The sequence below is a fragment of the Motacilla alba genome, chromosome 24 (assembly GCF_015832195.1).
Source record: "Motacilla alba alba isolate MOTALB_02 chromosome 24, Motacilla_alba_V1.0_pri, whole genome shotgun sequence".
In the NCBI taxonomy this organism is placed as follows: Eukaryota; Metazoa; Chordata; class Aves; order Passeriformes; family Motacillidae; genus Motacilla; species Motacilla alba.
Genome location: NC_052039.1, coordinates 1803353 through 1820502, shown reverse-complemented (window position 1 = coordinate 1820502; position 17150 = coordinate 1803353). Strand labels below are relative to the sequence as shown.

General features: G+C 55.4%; 2 protein-coding genes across 6 annotated transcripts; one reads left to right on the top strand and one right to left on the bottom strand.

The window, feature by feature from the left end:
- Window positions 1-457: 457 nt before the first annotated feature.
- On the top strand, window positions 458-10488 carry LOC119711294 (endothelial cell-selective adhesion molecule-like). Of its 5 annotated transcripts, XM_038161274.1 has the most exons (8): window positions 458-868; window positions 1091-1195; window positions 6993-7147; window positions 8412-8616; window positions 8693-8848; window positions 9012-9134; window positions 9236-9374; window positions 9751-10488. In XM_038161274.1, exons 3-8 carry the CDS (start codon window positions 7118-7120, stop codon window positions 10100-10102), a joined length of 1005 nt encoding a protein of 334 aa, XP_038017202.1. In that variant the 5' UTR covers window positions 458-868; window positions 1091-1195; window positions 6993-7117; the 3' UTR covers window positions 10103-10488. The 5 variants fall into 5 exon arrangements, with proteins under 5 accessions (XP_038017202.1, XP_038017203.1, XP_038017201.1 ...); XM_038161275.1 differs by having other exon boundaries at window positions 458-1195; XM_038161273.1 differs by lacking the exons at window positions 458-868; window positions 1091-1195 and adding an exon at window positions 1559-1709 and having other exon boundaries at window positions 9239-9374.
- NRGN (neurogranin) lies at window positions 10448-16506 on the bottom strand. Its single transcript, XM_038161282.1, has 3 exons — window positions 16307-16506; window positions 13812-14018; window positions 10448-11580 (listed from the first exon to the last, which is right to left on the bottom strand). Exons 1-2 carry the CDS (start codon window positions 16319-16321, stop codon window positions 13812-13814), a joined length of 222 nt encoding a protein of 73 aa, XP_038017210.1. The 5' UTR covers window positions 16322-16506; the 3' UTR covers window positions 10448-11580.
- Window positions 16507-17150: the final 644 nt, after the last annotated feature.

Here is a 17150-nt window from a genome sequence, read left to right as displayed (position 1 = left end):
TTTTCTCTTATTTCTCTCCTTTTCTCTTCTTTTTCTTTTTTCTCTATTCATCTTTTTTCTTTTTTTATCTTCTTTTTATCTTGTCATTTTTGTTTGTTTTTTTAAATTTAATTTCTTTATAATTTTCCTTTTTTTTCCGTTTGCTTCTTTTAATTTTGTTTCTATTATTTCTATTTTCACTTTTTACCCCTTTTTTGTCTTTTCTTCTTCTCCTTTCTGTTTCCTTTTTCCCTTTTTTTTTTTTCAGTTGAGTTCCAAAACACTCTGTGAGAACAACCTGGCAGCTGGGAAAAAACAATGATTATTTTTATTTGTTCTGTTGTCGACCCATTGCTTATGGATACAATCAAAGCTGTGAGAAGGGGAAGGTGGGGAGGGGAGGGACGGGAGGGGGGTGGGGGAGGACGCATTTATGCCTTTTCAGCGTGTTCCTGCTCCAGCCCCGCGCAGCCGCCGGGGCCGGGGGGTTTTATTTCCTGGAGCTCATCCATCGGTGACGTTGTGACATACGATGAATGTGTCGGTCCTAATAAAATCAAACAAACACGTACAGAGCCTTCCACGCATCCCTCTCCTTCCCTGGGGGAGTCTGGGGCGGTGCCGAGCTCTTCCCTGTGGATATTCCCACCAGGGCTTTGTTCCCGGGGTCGTTGCAGGAGTTGCTGATGTTTTTACGTGGGGTGAGCACCGCTGGTTGCTTTCCCTGCAGAGGTTCCCCGAATCCTTGAAGGAAGTGAGGATCAGTGCCCATCTGAAGCTGGCATCGCCTGTGAGCCCCGAGACGGTGCAGTGAGGAGGGGGAGCAGGTCACCGGTGGGTCACCAACGCCCCCTCCCCGCTCCCAGCCTCCAGAGACCGGGAGAGCGAGGTGAGCTGCCGCAGAGAGCTGCTGCGAGTCGGAAGCAGCGGCTGCGGCGGAGGGTGAGGGTGCTGCCCGGAGAGGTGGGCTCCCGGTGGGATCAAGCCGGGTCGATCCCCCAAAGCCTCCCGGGATCCTGCAGTGCCGGTGGCCAGGCTGGCTTTACGGAGGGTGGCGAGGGCGAGAAGGGATTAATTCTGCCCCCACCGCCTCCTCCTCCTCCTCCGCCAGTGTCTAATCTCTGCTGGGGCTCCGAGCTCTGACCCTGCTCTGATCTAGGACCGGGATAACCCTGGCCGAGCCGGGGAGGATCCGCCCGAGGCTCCCGAGAACCAGGTAGTCAAAATTGCCCTTTTTTTGGATATTGTTTATTTTTCGGGATCGATGCGTTTACCTCAAGGGCGGGGGGGTGTCGGATGAGTGTGAGGGATGCAGAACGGGATGTTTACCTGGAGGGCGGGGGGGTGTCGGATGAGTGCGAGGGATGCAGAACGGGATGTTCCGCCCCGCCGGCGTGGGAGGGATGAGCACGGGGAGAGTTTGGGTCCCGGTGCTGCCCCCGGGGGGTGACATTTGACATCGCGGCGCCGCGTTGAGCTCACCCCCAACCCTAATACAAGTAACAATAACCCAGATAACTAATTAATGACTGCGGCCGTGGGGGGGAGGGCCGGGCCGGACCCCGGGGGAGGGTCGGGCGGGCCCGGGACGCCCCCGGGGTGTGGTGGGCTCGGGCCCGCCCCCACCTGCGCGGCCCCGCCCCGCGCCCCCCCGGCACCTGCTGCGGCGGCGGCGGCTCCGGCCATGGGCGCGCTGCGGCGGGCGGCGCTGGCGCTGGCGGCGCTGCTGGGTGAGCCCGGGCACCCGGGGGGCTCCGGGGGGACGGGGCGCCGAGCGGGACCCGCGGGTACCGGCGGGGCGAGATGCGGGGGCACCGGGGGATGCCGGGCGGGACGCGGGAGAGCTCCGCCGGGGCTGCTCCCCGCTCCGGGAGGCGCGGGGGGATCGGGGACCCGAGGTAGCGCGGCGGGAGCGGGGCAGGAACGGGGCAGGACGCGGCGGTACCGGGGGTGCGCCCGGCGGGACTCGGGAAAAGCGGGATGAAGCGGGCAGGACGAGCGAGAGCTTTTGGGAGGGCATCGGGCAGGACTCGGAGACAGCGACAGGGTCACCGGGCAGGGTGCGGGAGCAGCCGGAGGCACCGGGCAAGACACCCGGGAGCCCGGCACCGCCGGGCACCACGACTGGCCCGGGAGGCTTTGGGGTGGCACCGGGAAGGACCGTGGGGTACCAGGGGCGGGGGTCACAGCACCCGTCTGTCTCTGTGCCCCCAGTCCCCTGTCCCAGCAGGCAGGTTGGGGGGAAGCAGGGGAGGACCATCCAGCCTCCCCTTTTAGGAGTGCCCGGAGTGGAGAACATTTGAGTCTTTCCGGGAAAAGCCGTTTGTACCTTGGAGCTGCCGAACAGCTGCTTGCAGCACCCCCAAACCCGATGTGCCCCCAACGGGGATGCACCGGGGACTCCAAAGTGAGCCCACAGTTCACCTCCCTGCGTGGCACTTGGCAGGAAAATATCCACTTGTTTTCCCTTGTTTACTGGTGCTGCACAGCCATCCCAGCTGGTTTTGAGGTGAGGGATCTCAACGCTTCTTTGTCCATGGGTTTTTCCCTTCTTCCACCCCTAATTTCCCACCCTATTTGAGTCTTTTTGGAACTTGCCACGGTTGCTCCAAAAGGAAATATCCTTTGGCGTTCCCAGCGAAGGAGAGGCCTTTGGAGAAAGGAAACGGCCCCAAAAACAATGGCAGCAGCATTTCCTTCCAGCAGAACACTGGGTGGGGGTCCTGGAGCCGCCACTTGTTCCTCCTTGAAGGTTTTCTTCCTTGATAAAAGTTAATTAAAGCGTGTTTGTATGAGGCATGGGGGTCACTCAGCCCTTAAACCCCACCAGGGCTCTCCTTTGCCGCATCCTGATGGCATTTTTTGCATGGAATCGTGATGGATTCCCACAAAAAAAAATACGCTTGAGCCCTGGGACGTGACATCACAGGCACTGACAGCTTAAAAACGCAGCAAAAAACCCTTTAGAACCCCAAATGTGCGTTCTTCCTTTAGTTTTGCTTTCAAGCAATCCTTCCTCATCCCGTGGGATCCTCATGAGATTGTGATGGGGAGAAGGGTGATGGGGATGTTGGTCCTCTGTTTTCTTCCTAGTCCCTATCCCATCCCGTCCCCAATCCCAACCCAGTCCCTTCCTCAATCCCATCCCAATCTCATCCCCTGCCCACCCCATCCCATCTCCGCCTCTCCCTCCCACACCAGGGGTGAAGCACGTTTCCATCTATAGCAAAGTCCCATATGATTATGGCATTATTTAATTTTTTTTCCCCAAATTTGGTCTCTCTGGAGGATAGGGCACTTTCTGCCCCCCCGCCCCCGGGGTCGTGAGAAATGCCGCTGTGGATTTTCCCAAGGGACGCTGCTGCACAGCCCGGCATCTCCTATCTGCCCGTTTATAAATAGGCAAAGTTAAGGGAAGAAAAGGAAAAAAATTCCCCAAAAATAATTTTTTAAAAAAAAAGGGAAGGCGACTGGCTGCGTCGCAGTGCTGAGATGCTCCTTGACCTTTTTCCAAGCTTTTTCAAGGGTCCCTTTTCCGGCCAGATTCCCGCTGTGTGTTTTAAATCCCAAGCTTGGTCTTTTGGGATTTAATTTGGGTCTGGGTTTCACATGACTCCAGCGCCTTAATCCTATCAACCGGGGTCATCAAACCCCAGCCGCCTCCGGGGTTTAATTCCCCATGCAGAGACCTGGGGAGGGGGCTGCAGGGGGAGTTCACTTTTTTGGGGGGTTCAGGGTATGCCAAAGCCAGGAAACAGCTTTTTTGGGGGGGTGAAAGGATGCAGTTTTAGATGAGGATAGGGTGATTGATATCAGCAGGGATTAATGTTAAGATTGCAGGGATTTAAAGGTGATTTTTTTCCATAGGGAATAAATTCAAAGGGAAATTTAAAGCTGTTTTTAAATTTTTGGTCACAGGAAAATTTAAAGTATTTTAGAATGCTAAATTATAAGATATTTATTCCATAGGGGGGAAAAAAGATAGCTATTTTTAAAGGTAAATTTAAGTCTATTCTGTTGTTCCATATGCAAAAAAAATCCCAGCAGATGGGCTGGGGCGGGGGGAAAACACCCGGGCAGGTGTTTAGCTCAGGGCAGCTGGATAAAAATCCAGGTTTCGAGCCCAAGGAGCAGGCAGGAGGGGCTCAGGGCCCCGGCCCCCCTGGATGCCTATGGGCACCACGAGCAGCTTAATTTTTTCGATCTGGTTAAAGCATTAGAGGATTTGCAGCGTCGAGGTGGCCAAAGGCAGAGCTGTGCCAGGGGGCTCGTCCCGAGCTGCAGCTCCAGCCCCAGCCCCACCGGCCTTTTCTAGGGTCACGTCTGTCTGAGATGAGGAATTTGGGCGAATTCTGCGTGAAAAAGGGGATTTTGGGGAGCGATCTTCAGATCTGGATCCACCTCCCTGTCCCCGCTGCGCTGGAGGGGAGATGGTGGAGCCGGGATCTCCTGCTGCCACAGGAGTTTTAAGGATGACGGAGCAAAGCAGCAGCCCCAGAGCACAATTAACATAATTAACGTGCTCATCATTAGGTGTCAGGGTTAACACCCCGGGTTTGCAGGCCGGGAGCAGCTTTGAGGCACAGGGGGCCGTGTCAATCCCTGGGGTGCGATGGGGATCCTCTGGCTGGTGCCAGAGCATCTTTTCCCTCTCTGGAGCCGGCACCCTTCGGCCCTGCACCTTTTTTGTGCCCAAAAAGCCACGCTGATGGAGGAGGCGGGCTAAAAAACCTGGATTTCCCCAGCTGTTGGGGATGCACGGGGATGTAGAAGCTGCGGAGTCATTCATTGATGCCATCTGCATCATTAATGAACTATAGTATTACTAATTGTTTATTATTATCATTATACTTATCACTCTTTCATTACTATTATCATTAGAATCACCGTTATAATTATTTTTGTAACTGTTATAACTATTAGAATTAATTTTTATTAAATTACAATTATAATTCTTCAACCAGGTCCATTACCTGTTATCTCTAATATTTCTAATAGAAATTACAATACAATTGAATATAATCCATTTTCTTCTCGATTATCCCAATTTAACACACTTTTATAATGATGGAGGGTCTGGGCTGAAAGCACCTGGATTTTCCCAGTTCTTGGGAATGCAGGGAGGTTTAGGGGCTGGGCCATCTGCATAGTTAATGAACTGTATTATTATTATTATTATTATTATTACTATTACTATTATTATTATTATTTCTATTGTTCTAATATTTCTATTATAATTTCTATTATTATTTATATTATCATCACTATTATAATTATTATGACTGTCGTCATAATTACATTGGAATCATTGTTATAATTTTTATAATCACTATTGTTATTGTCATTATTAATATAACTTTTATCATTATTATTCCCACTTTTATAATTATTATTCTCACTTTGATCATTACTCTTATTATTCTGAGCACTATTATCACTCTCACATCCCCACTATTATCCCTATTCTTACAAAAATACACCTATATTTTTAACTGTTATAAATTATACGTTCTCAATGATCTATTTTGTTCTGGAAATTCCTGTTTAATGAGTCGCCATCCCATATTTCTTTCCACTTTCTCTTAATTTAATGCAATTATCTCTATAATTACATATAAATACCCTATAATTACCATTATTTTTCCATACTCTCTATTGGATCTGGTACCACAGCTTTATACCATTAATAAATAATATTATCAATGATTTGGGACCTGCAGGCGCCTGCAGCATCTCCCCCCCCAAACCCTGCAGGATTTAAAGGTTTATGTTCTTAGCCCGGGTGAGCTATTTTTACGCATCCTCACCAGACTGGGCCTTATTTCTCCCAGTTTTTCACCAGAGAAAGGAAATGTAATTATTTTTCTTAATTCCTGAGAAGACTTATCAGCCGGAGCAGAGTTTCCTGCCTGGAGCTGGAAGGCTCCGTCCGGAAATGGCACCAATGCCTTGCCAGGAGGGGGGATGAACGGATGCGGGAGGAGGCTAAAAATACCCCCCAGCTCCTTGTTTTCCTCTTCCCACCCTGGAAAAATCCAATTAAAACCTCTGAGCTCTTAGGGAAAAGTGCGAGGTTATTGAAAGCTCCCGAAATCCTTCAAACCCAGGGGTTTTCCCCCCAAACGGAGGGTTTGGGATGACGGGGCAGCATCATCCTTTCCCCCCTGCATCCCGATGTCGGGCATCCCTGGGGCGCTGGCAGGAGCAGGGCCAGCCGGGGTCACGGATCGATGGTGGATGCAGGGATGGAGCTGCTGGGATGCAGGGCCTGGTGATGTTCCCCTGGGAAAAACAAACCAGCCCCAGCACAAACTCAGCCTTGCCCGGGCTGATTAATTTTCTGGCTGAGCCTTACGGGCAAAGCTGGGGAATGATTTTCCCCCGGGAGCTGAGCATCCCTCTGCGGTCTGCGGTGCCGCTCTTGCCCCATCGCCTCCTCGCAGTGGGGCTTGGGGGATGCTGGGATGCAGAGGACGTGGTGACAGGGGATTGGGATGGGATATTTGGGGTCAAATGAGATGGGGCACCAGAGGAAGCCACTCATGGATTATCCCAGTTTAGTGCTGGCAGCAAAAATGGGGGATAATGCGATGCTGGGAAAGGCTTGTGGGGTGCACATGGGGGAGCCCCACAAATAAATCCCATGGGATCTGGTGCAGCATCATGGGAGGCTGGGAGTACCCCAGTACTGAGCTAAGGGGGGTGTCTGCCTGCTGGAGCTGGCTGTCTCCTGGTGAGGGTGACTTGGGCCTTAGGAATTCCCAAGCTGAGTGTGGGGCGGGAGCTGGGATGGGAGGGAGCAGCAATGTCCCGCGTCCTCCGGAGCAGGCGGAAAGCGCTTCCTGTGGCGGGGAAGGAGGCAAAATGTTCTCTTGGCCCAGCTTCCTGGTGATACCCTGGGATTGTTTTTGTCTTGGGAATGGGTTTTTTTTTTTCACAGTCAGTGAGGTTTTGTGGAGACGTAGCACCTGGGGTTGAGTCATTTCCCGGTTTCTTCCCTCTCCCACGGGCAGGTGTCTCCTTGGCCGTGCTGGAGGTGCATGTGGGGACGAGCCTGGTGTACTCCGTGGAGGGGCAGCAGGCAGTGCTGCCTGTCTGGTACACCAGCCACTCCCTGAAGGAGCCCTACATCACCTGGATGCTGAACAAGGAAGCTGCTCCCATCCAGGTGAGAAGAGGGCAGGGCTGCAGGACTGGAGATGGAGGGGACCAAGCCGGTCGGTGACCATGGAGGGGGTGCTGGTGGTGCCCACCATGGGGGGCAGATTATGGTGCCCACCATGGGGTAGTGGCCACGGTGCCTGTGGTGGAAGGATGCCCATGATGATGAGGTGGCCATGATGGAGGGAAGCTCCTGGAGCCCACCACGTGATGCTCACGATGGGATGGCGCTCAGGGTGCCCAGCAGGGAAGATGCTCACAATGGGTAAGTGTCCATGACAGAGGGAACCTCATGGTGGCCACAGTGGATAAGTGTCCATGGTAAGGACGTGGCGCCCATGATGGGGAGATGCCCACAAAGGGGAGATGCTCATGGTGGGGACGTGCCCATGGGGAGATGTGTGTGGTTCTCACAGTGGGGACATGCTTCTGGTGCCCACAGTGGAGAGTTGGCCCATGATGGGGTGAAGTTCATGGCACCCACCATGGGGAACATGCTCATGGTGCCCATGATGGGGACATACCCACAGTGCCATCCCCAAACCCACGGAGAGCTGCTTGTAGTGCCTGTGATGGGGCAGTGTCCACGATGGGGGAATCTCATGGTGCCCACCATGGGGGAGTGCTCTTGGTGGGTGGTGCTCATGGTGGTGTGTAGATGCCCTTGATGAGGTCATGCCCACAGTGCCTGCAGCAGGGAGGTGCTTGTGGTGCCCCCAGCAGGGAGAGACACAAGATGGGGAGAGATCCAAGATGGGGAGATGCCTATACAGGGAGGTGTTTGTGGTGTCCATGGTGGGAAATGCTTACACTGGGGCGATGATTGTGGTCCTCATTATCAGGAGGTGCCTACAGTGGGGAGGTGCTCATTGTGCCCATGAGGGGAGATGCCCACACTGGGGTCATGGCCAGGGTGCCTGCAATAGGGAGGTGCTTGTTGTGCTCATGATGGGGAGATACTCGTGGGGAGAGATGTCCTTGGAAAATGCCCATGGTGCCTAAATGGGAAAATGTCCACAATGGGGGCACCTCTTGTGGGCCTCCTGATGGGGAGATGCTCATGATGGGACAGTGGCTCATAGTGCCCATGCCAGGGGAATTTGTGCCTGTGGTGGGGAGCTGCCTGCAGTTCCCATGTCCAGGACGCTCAGCAGAGGTAAGGCTGGAGGGGGCTTATGCAGCAACTGCTCTACAAAATTTGGGATTTGGGGGGGTTTTCTCTCCAGCAGCACGATCTGGAAGCAAAAGCACGTGGTTTTTCCCCTATGCAGATCCTGTCAGTCATGGGCGGAAAGGTGAAGGTGGAGGAGACAGCTCTGAAGTCCCGCATGGGGTTCCTGTACCCCATCACCACCCACAACATCTCGGTGTTCATCAACACCACCCGGGAGCAAGACTCGGGTCAGTACATATGCAGCGTCAATGTGGAGGATGACACCGTCAAGAACGTTGGCCTCATCAACCTCACCGTCCTGGGTAAGGCTCCGCCAGTCCCCCCGGCTCCCTTGGAGCTCCCCGTGGTGCCCCTCAGCACTAACATCCGTGCCCACAGTGCCGCCAGCCGCCCCCACCTGCCAACTGCACGGCAACGCCGTCGTGGGGGCCAACATGACCTTGAGCTGCTCCTCCAAGAAGGGGAAGCCCTCGCCCACGTACCAGTGGCAGCGCGAGCCGCCCACCCTGCAGGTCTTCTTTCCCCCTGCCCAGGGTAAGGTGTGGGGCTGGAGAGTGGGGTGGGTGGGTGGGCTGGAATATCCTGAGAAGATTCAGCTGAGGGATTCTTTGGCTTCAAGCCCTTGAACGCTTCCCGCACGAGGAGGTGGAGGGTGTGGGAGTGGCTGTGAGGCAGCACCCAAATTTCTCACCCGCAGACCGGGCCAGGGGCACCCTCAAGCTGACCAACCTCTCCCTGGAGATGTCGGGGGTCTACGTCTGCAGGGCTGAAAACCAAGCAGGTTCTAAGAACTGCAGCATTGTCCTGGAGGTACACTCAAGTGAGTACGTGTCCACAGGGTCGGGGAGGGGGACACAGTCCCCATGAGGTCCCTGTGGGAATAAGGCAACAAGGGAATCTCTCTCTCTCTCTCTCTGGCAGCAGGCACCAAAGCGGTCATTGCCGGCGCCGTGCTGGGCTCCCTGGGCGCCCTTGCCACCATCATCTTCTTTGCCCAGAAGTTTGTTGGCTACAGGAGGAAAAAACGTGACAGCCAGGAGGAGGGAGCCAACGAGATCAAGTGAGGCGCTCTTCCTGTGGAGGGGGTTCCAATCATCATTAGGTTTCAGGGTTAACAGGCGAGCAGGGTGTTTCCACCTCTGGCCTGTCATTTTTCAGGTTCAGAGTTAATAGTGGGGAAGAGTTCTTCACCTCTGGCCAGTCATCAATATGCTTCAGAGGTTACAATCAGGAAGAAAGTTTCCACCTCTGGCCAGCTGTCATGAGGTTTCAGAGTTAACCAGGGCATTTTCCCCTCTGTTTTCCCCTTTCCCTTTTGTCCCTCTGTTTGGGGGTCCAGAATGTCTGCACAACCTCATTGCTGAGGGAGAGTACGCTGTGGGGGGATGTGGAAGGGTTCCCAGAGCTGATGTTTCTGACACTCTCCCCCTTGGCAGGGAAGACGCCGTGGCACCCAAAACCCCGTCGTGGGTGCGGAGGCCAGCTTCAGACACCATGTCCAAAACCAGCACCCTGTCCTCCATCGCCGGCACCCGGCAAGCCTACGGAGCCAGAGCCCCCTCCGACACCGCCTCCATCCTCACCACCACCGGCAGCTACCGGGGACCCCCGCCCCGGGGAGGGGGGCGGCCCCCCAACCTCTCGCCCCCCGCCGTTAACGGGACCCCCCGGCGCCGCCAGGACCCAGCCGCCGCCCCCGTGGGGTCGCTGCCCCCCTCCAGCCTGGCACGAGCCGGAGCCGTTCCAGTCATGGTGCCAGCGCAGAGCCGGGCTGGCTCCTTGGTGTGAGCACCCCCAAAAAACAGGGGTGCCCATAGCCAGCCCATCCCACTCCCTGTTTCCTGGGGTGGTTTTGGTCCCTTTTTGGGTTTCCTTTTCTTTGTAACAGATGCCTCGAGCAGCTGGACTCATCGTGGGTGTGTTTAATGGGTGCAGGGCTCTCTGGGTTTGGAGGGACCAAATCTCCCCATAAATATCACCCCCAAACCAGCCCCAGCCCTGCCTCAGGGCGTCCCCTTCTTATGACTTTTTTTTCTATGTCTATATATCCGGTGAAATGAGGGATTTTTCATAAAAGAAAGTAGGGATGGGGGGGGAGGGGGGTGATGGGACACACACACATACACACACACGTTTTTTAGGGGTTTTCTGATTAAAAGCTGCTGCGCTGCCCAGCACCGGCGCTTTGGGTGAGTTTGTGTGGATTTCGAGGCGGGGAGGGATGTCCCACGACCTTCTGGGTGATGTCATAGGGCAGGGTGATGTCACAGGGCACCAGCCAAGCTCCTCAGGGTGAGGTGACATCATGGTGCACGTGTTGTCACACCCCGTGACCGTGATGTCACTCCCTGTGTCAGGATGTACGATGCCACAATGAGTGTGTGACATCACAGCCTCTGACTGATGCCTGGATGATGCCATACAGGCATGTCACATGTCCATCAGGGATGTCATGTGTGCCTGCATGATGTCACACCATCACACAGCAGCAGTGATGTCATGTGTGCCTCTATGATGTCACACCCACAGTCACACCTACTAGTGACATCACACACAGTGGAATGATGTCACTCCAGCCACCACAAACACCAGCATGGTGTCACACACCCAGCAGTGACATCACACACACCTGCATGGTGTCACACACCCAGCAGTGACGTCACACGCACCTGCATGGCATCGCACACCTAGCAGTGACATCACACACACCTGCATGGTGTCACACATGCAGCAGTGACATCACACACACCTGCATGGCGTCACACACCCAGCAGTGACATCACACACACCTGCATGGTGCCACAGCAGCTGTCACTTGTCCAGTAGTGACATCACCACCCATCTCATGCCAGCACCTCACGAGTCATCTCCCACCCACGAGTGATGTCACACCACACCCTGATGTCACGTCACACGCCTGGCAGTGATGTCACGCGTGCCTGCACCATGTTGTACACACATGGGAGATCACTGCTGGCACCACCTGCCCCACAGCCCTCCCACCCCTGCCCGCTGTGACCTCACCCTCTGCCGGTGACATCAGAAGGCACCGAGGACAGGCCGGGGCTCTGGCAGGGGCGTTTATTGGGGCGGGGGGTGTCTGGGGTGGGGGGGGGCAGCCAGGGCCAGGGGCAGGGCCTGGCTGTGGGGGAACCCCGGGGGATGCATGCGGGGGGCAGGGGGTGAAGCGGGGGCTCCTGGGCCTCGGCGGGCAGCGGTGGGAGGGAGCCGGTGGCGAGGGGCTTCCGGTGAGCAGCTGGTGGCCCCTGCAAGCAAGGAGAGAGCGAGTGGTCAGCCTGGGCCTGGCCCTGCCTGTACCTGCACCCTGAGCCTTGCCTGTACCCCGTGCCCTGCCTGCACCTTTAGTGCTCTCTGCACCCTGTGCCTGCCTGCACCCTGTGCCCTCCACCCTGCCTGCACCCTGAGCCTTGCCTGTACCCTGTGCCCTGCCTACACCTTTAGTGCTCTCTGCACCCTGTGCCTGCCTGCACCCTGAACCCTGAGCCTTGCCTGTACCCTGTGCCCTGCCTGCACCTTTAGTGCTCTCTGCACCCTGTGCCTGCCTGCACCCTGAACCCTGAGCCTTGCCTGTACCCTGTGCCCTGCCTGCACCTTTAGTGCTCTCTGCACCCTGTGCCTGCCTGCACCCTGTGCCCTGACTGCACCCTGCCCACACCCTGCACCTTGCCTGCACCCTGCTCACGTGCTGCTCCTGCAGCCTGCACCCTCTCCATGCCCTCCCCCTGCCCACACCCTGCCCGTGCTCTACTTGCAGCCCGCCCACACCCTGCCTGCACCCTTGTCCAGCCTCCACTGCTGCCCACACTCTGCCCTCACCCAGCCCAGGAACCTGGGGGGGACCTCTGCCTGCACCCCCCTAGGCAGAGCACCACAGCAGAAGGAGGGGAACCTGGCTCCCCTGCTGCCAACCTGCTCAGTCCACCTAATAAGGCATCCCAAAGGAACCTCTGGGCACCTACACTTGGCAGCTGCTTCCCCACTGCAGCCCTCTGACACCCTCACTGCAGCCCCAGTGCAGCCCCAGTGCATCCTTGCTCAATCCTCACTGCAGTCCCATTGAATCCCCACTGCATCCCCACTGAATCTCTGTTGCTTCCCCACGGCATCCCCAGTTCATCCCCACACATCCTCACTGCATGCCCTTTGCAGCCCCACTGTATCTCCATATTGTCCTGACTGGATTTTCACAAAATCCCCACTTAATCCTCAGTTCATTCTCATCCCAGCCCCACTGCATTGCCTCTCCATCCTCAGTGCATGCTCACTGCATGTTCACTGAATCTCCAGTGCATTCTCACTGCATTGCTTCCCCACCACGTCTCAGTTCTGTTCCCACTGTACCCTCAGTTCATCCTCACTGTATCCCAGCTGAGCTCCAGTTCCATCCCCACTGCATCCTCAGTTCCTTCCCACTGCAGCCTTGTTGAATCTCCACTGCGTCCTCACTGCATCCTTCTCTTCCTCCCCACCGCATCCCTGCCGCACCTTCGGTTCATCCCCACTGTATCCTCACTGAATCTCCACTGCATTCCCGCTCCATCCTCACTGCATTCCCGCTCCATCCTCACTGCATCCCAGCTCCATCCTCACTGCATTCCCGCTCCATCCTCACTGCATCCCAGCTCCATCGCAGCTGCATCCCAGCTCCATCGCAGCTGCATTCCCGCTCCATCCTCACTGCATCCCAGCTCCATCCTCACTGCATTCCCGCTCCATCCTCACTGCATTCCCGCTCCATCCTCACTGCATCCCAGCTCCATCCTCACTGCATTCCCGCTCCATCCTCACTGCATCCCAGCTCCATCGCAGCTGCCTCTCCAGCAGCCCCGCCACTCACGTGGCCGAGCCGGCAGCACGCCCTCCCCGCCGCTAACCCCGAGCCAGCCCCGCCGCTATCCGGGGCCATCCCGCGCTCACGGCACCGGGCACGGCCCGGGCACGGCGCAGCCACCACCCGGGCTCCAATGCCACGCGGCCTCGGCACCGTGGGCGCTTTTTAAATTTACCTTTTCCTGCCAGGAGACTGTGACACAGGCTTTTAAAAATAGCATGTGCTGAGGCGAGGCGCTCGGGGTGGTGTTGCTAAGGGAGAGATTCAATCCAAATCTAGGGCTGCGCCTTCCCATCCTACTTCCCATCCTTCCCAACTACTACGGCGCGCACCCAAATTTAGGGCAAGGCAGGGGCTGCCTGCCTGTGTGTTTCTGTCTCCTGGGAGGAAAAACCCCTTCTCCACCCTGAACCAGTGCGGGGAAGGTTGCTCCATCCCAAATCTGCGCAGGGAAGGCTGCTCCAATCCCAAATCTGCGCTGAGTAGAATGTTCTATCCCAAATCTCTGCAGGGAAGGACGCTCCATCCCGAATCAGCTTGGGGAAGGATGCTCCATCCCAAATCAACAGAGCAAAGGATACTCAGAGCAGCATCCTTATGGAAGTGACCCGGTTTTGGGGGGAAGGAGCGGGATTTGGGGCGTACCTAGTCGCCGTTGCGGAGGTCGCCGCCGCGGGTGCTGTTGGCGCACTCGGCGTCCTTGGTTTTCCGATCAATCTCACCCCCTTTGATCTTCTTGCGGGTCATATGGCCACGGAAACTAGCCTGGATCTTGGCAGCTGCCGCGTTGGCATCAGGATCGTCCAAAGGGATGTCCAGGATGTCCTCGTCCAGCTTTGTGCAGGCTCCCTCCTGACGGTGGCAATGGCAGGGTTACAGCTGGTGGGACTCAAACAGCGCTGCCCCCTCCCCAAACAAATCCGTTCAAGAAGTCTTAAATGAGCCCCTGCTCTAAAAATTAGGTTTACTCATTAAAAAAAATCAGGATCCTTTGCTAAAAATGAGGGGTTTTGTAAAAACCAGGGTCCCTTGCAGGGGTCTTGGGGAAATGGCAACCACGGACCACACGGCTGCAGGAAGCCAGACTCCAGCCAGGGTTATGATGCAGGGACAGGAAGATCCATGGGAGCAGAGGATGGGTTCTGGGGGGGTATTTCTGGCAGGGGGCTGGGGTCCCCTGCACAAAAAGAGCTGGTCATGCCTCAGTTTCCCCTTTCCTCATAGCCTGTTGCATCCTCCTGCATCCCTCCTCAGGGCTTTGCTTGGAAACACCAGGAAATTTGGGAAAGTGGTGATGCCAGAAGGGAGGAAAAGCCCCGCCAAGGACAAAGCACTGTAACCCATTCCCCTCCTGCCACATCCCACCAGAGCAGTTGGACTCAGCACCAAGTTCAATGGGAAAAAAAGAAAAACATGGGAAAATGAAATGAGGTGGAAATGAGCTGGCATTGCATGATCCAGTGCCAGCAGCTGTGGGGGTGAAGCCTTTCTGTTGCCCCATGAGCATTTGAAAGGACTTCAAGGAGTTTTGGGGGGCTTATTTGGAAGCTGATAATTCGGGGGGGAGGAAGATCATCCCGTTGGAGCGTGCCATGGCTCCACCAAGTTGCTCAGGTTGTTTTACTGCTGTGAAAGGTGAGGACGGGTCCAAGGTGGAAATGATATGTCCAAGGTGGAAATGATATGTCCAAGGTGGAAATGATATGTCCAAGGTGGAAATGTTATAGCCAGGGCTGGAAATCCTATAGCCAGGGGAGAAATCCTATAGCCAGGGGAAGGAAATCCTATATCTAGGAAAGAAATCCTATATTCAAGAGAGATATCCTATATATGCAAAGGTGGGGGAGAAAAACCTACATCCAGGGGAGAAATCCTATATACAGGTGGGAGAAACCTATATCCAGGGGAGAAATACTATATCTGGAGAAGGGAATCCTATAGTCAGGGGAGAAAACCTATACATGGAGAAGCATATCCTATATCCAGACGAGAAATCCTATATCCAAGAGAGAAATCCTATATTAGGAGAGAGGAAATCCTATACCCAGGAGAGAAATACCATATACAGGTGGAGGAAATCTATATATGCAGGGGCATTTCCTATATCCAAGGGAGAAATCCTATATGCAGGGAAGAAATCCTACATACAGGTGGCAGAAACCTATAACCAAATTGAGAGATCCTGTCTATAGGTAGGAAAAAACATACATTCAGAAGAAAAAATCCTATATCCAGGAGAGACATCCTATATTCAGGGGAGAAAACCCATAAACCCATAAATAGGGGGCCATATCCTATATTCACAGGAGAAATCCTATATCCAGTGGAAAAACACCATATCCATGGGGTGAAAACCTCTATGCAGCTGATGAAAACTTGTATCTAGGGGAGAAATCCTATATTCAGAAGGAGAAATCCTACATATGAGGGGAAAAGTCTTATACACAGGGGAGAAATCCTATATCCAGGCAGGAAAAATCCTATATCCAGGGTGGGCTTTGCTTCTCTGGAGGTGCCCAGGAGGAGAGATGGGGGCTTTTCCCTGTGCTGCTGTCTTAGCAGGAGGGGGAAATGAGGGAAAAAAGTGGGGAAAGGGGGAAAAAAAAGGAGAAAGGGGGAGGAAAAGAGGGAAAGGGGCAGGAAAAGTCAGGGGATCAGGGAGAAAGGGGAAAAGGATGTGGTTTTCTCACCAAGCCGGCTGGTGGCTGGGAGGGAGGGGAGCTCACCCTCGGGTGAGGAGCGAGGGGTGCAACCCCAATTAAGCCCTTTGTCCATACGCGACCCCCGAGCCCACCTGTAGAGCAATTGTGGGGTGAGGGGAAGAAAAAGCGCGATAAAAGCTGGACTCGAGGACAGGGGGCTTTCCTCAGCGGGCTGCGGGGTGCAGGATGCTGGCCGCGCCGTGGCCCCGGTGGGATGGATTCCAAACTGGTGCGAGGCAGGTTTGGGGGGTCCAAAGAAGAGCCGGGGGGCCGCAGCAGCGCCGGGGGGTCGCGGGGCTGGCTGAGCTCTTGGTGGGTGCAGCACCCATCGCGCCCCCCGCCCCCACCACCCCAAACCCCCCGGCCACCCCCAGCCCAGAGCAGCGACCACGATGAAAGGCAGGAGCGGGTGCAGGGGACCGGGGGAAGGGGACCTACATTGCAGCAGTCCATGGCGGAGGGCGGGTGGGCGGCCAGCGGCGGGCGAGGGGCTCCGGCAGGATCTCGCTTCCCCGGCAGCTCTCCCGGCGCAGGTGGCAAGTTGAGCGGAGCCGCTTGCCTACGTAATGCGCTTTCCTCCGGGCGAGCCTATCAGCCCGACACCCCTGCCAGGCTTTTGGGGGGGAAGGAGGGGTGCCTTATTTTTTTTTCCTCCCTTTCTCCTCTTTTTTTTTTTAATTTTTTTTTTTTTTTATTTTCCCTCCTCCAATTTTATTTTGCAGCCTCCAACTCCCTCCTAACACTTAAAGGAGCCGGCAGCTCGCTTTGGAGTTTCGTGGAACACATCACATGCAGGGGATGCGAGCCAAGATGCGATGAGCCTTGCCTTCGGCGTGGAGGGTTTTCTGGGGGACAAAGCTATAGCAAATGGGGGGAATGGGTTCATTTTTGGGGGGTACATGACCCACAGTGATGCTGGAGGCAGGTTTTGCCCCCCGGGTTGGTTTGCACGGGGTGAAAAAACATTCTTGACCTACTTAGGACTCGGTCCTGAAGGAGGATGAGGATGGCAAGGATGAAGATGGTGAGGAAGGGTGGGCATGGTGGGACACAGCGTCCCAACGAGCACCCGCAGAACCCCAGGGGTGATGTGTCCAGCTGCAGGCTCCAAGCAGAGGAGTGGGCTCCACTTCTGGGGTCTGGGGACCCCTTCCCCACTCATAGGAGCATCTGGCCCCCCACATTTGGGGTGTTCTCCAACCAGACCTGCAGTCCCAGCCACTTTCACAGCCCTCGCTGCTCCCTGCAGACCCTGCTGCCACCCCAGACCACGTCGAGGTGC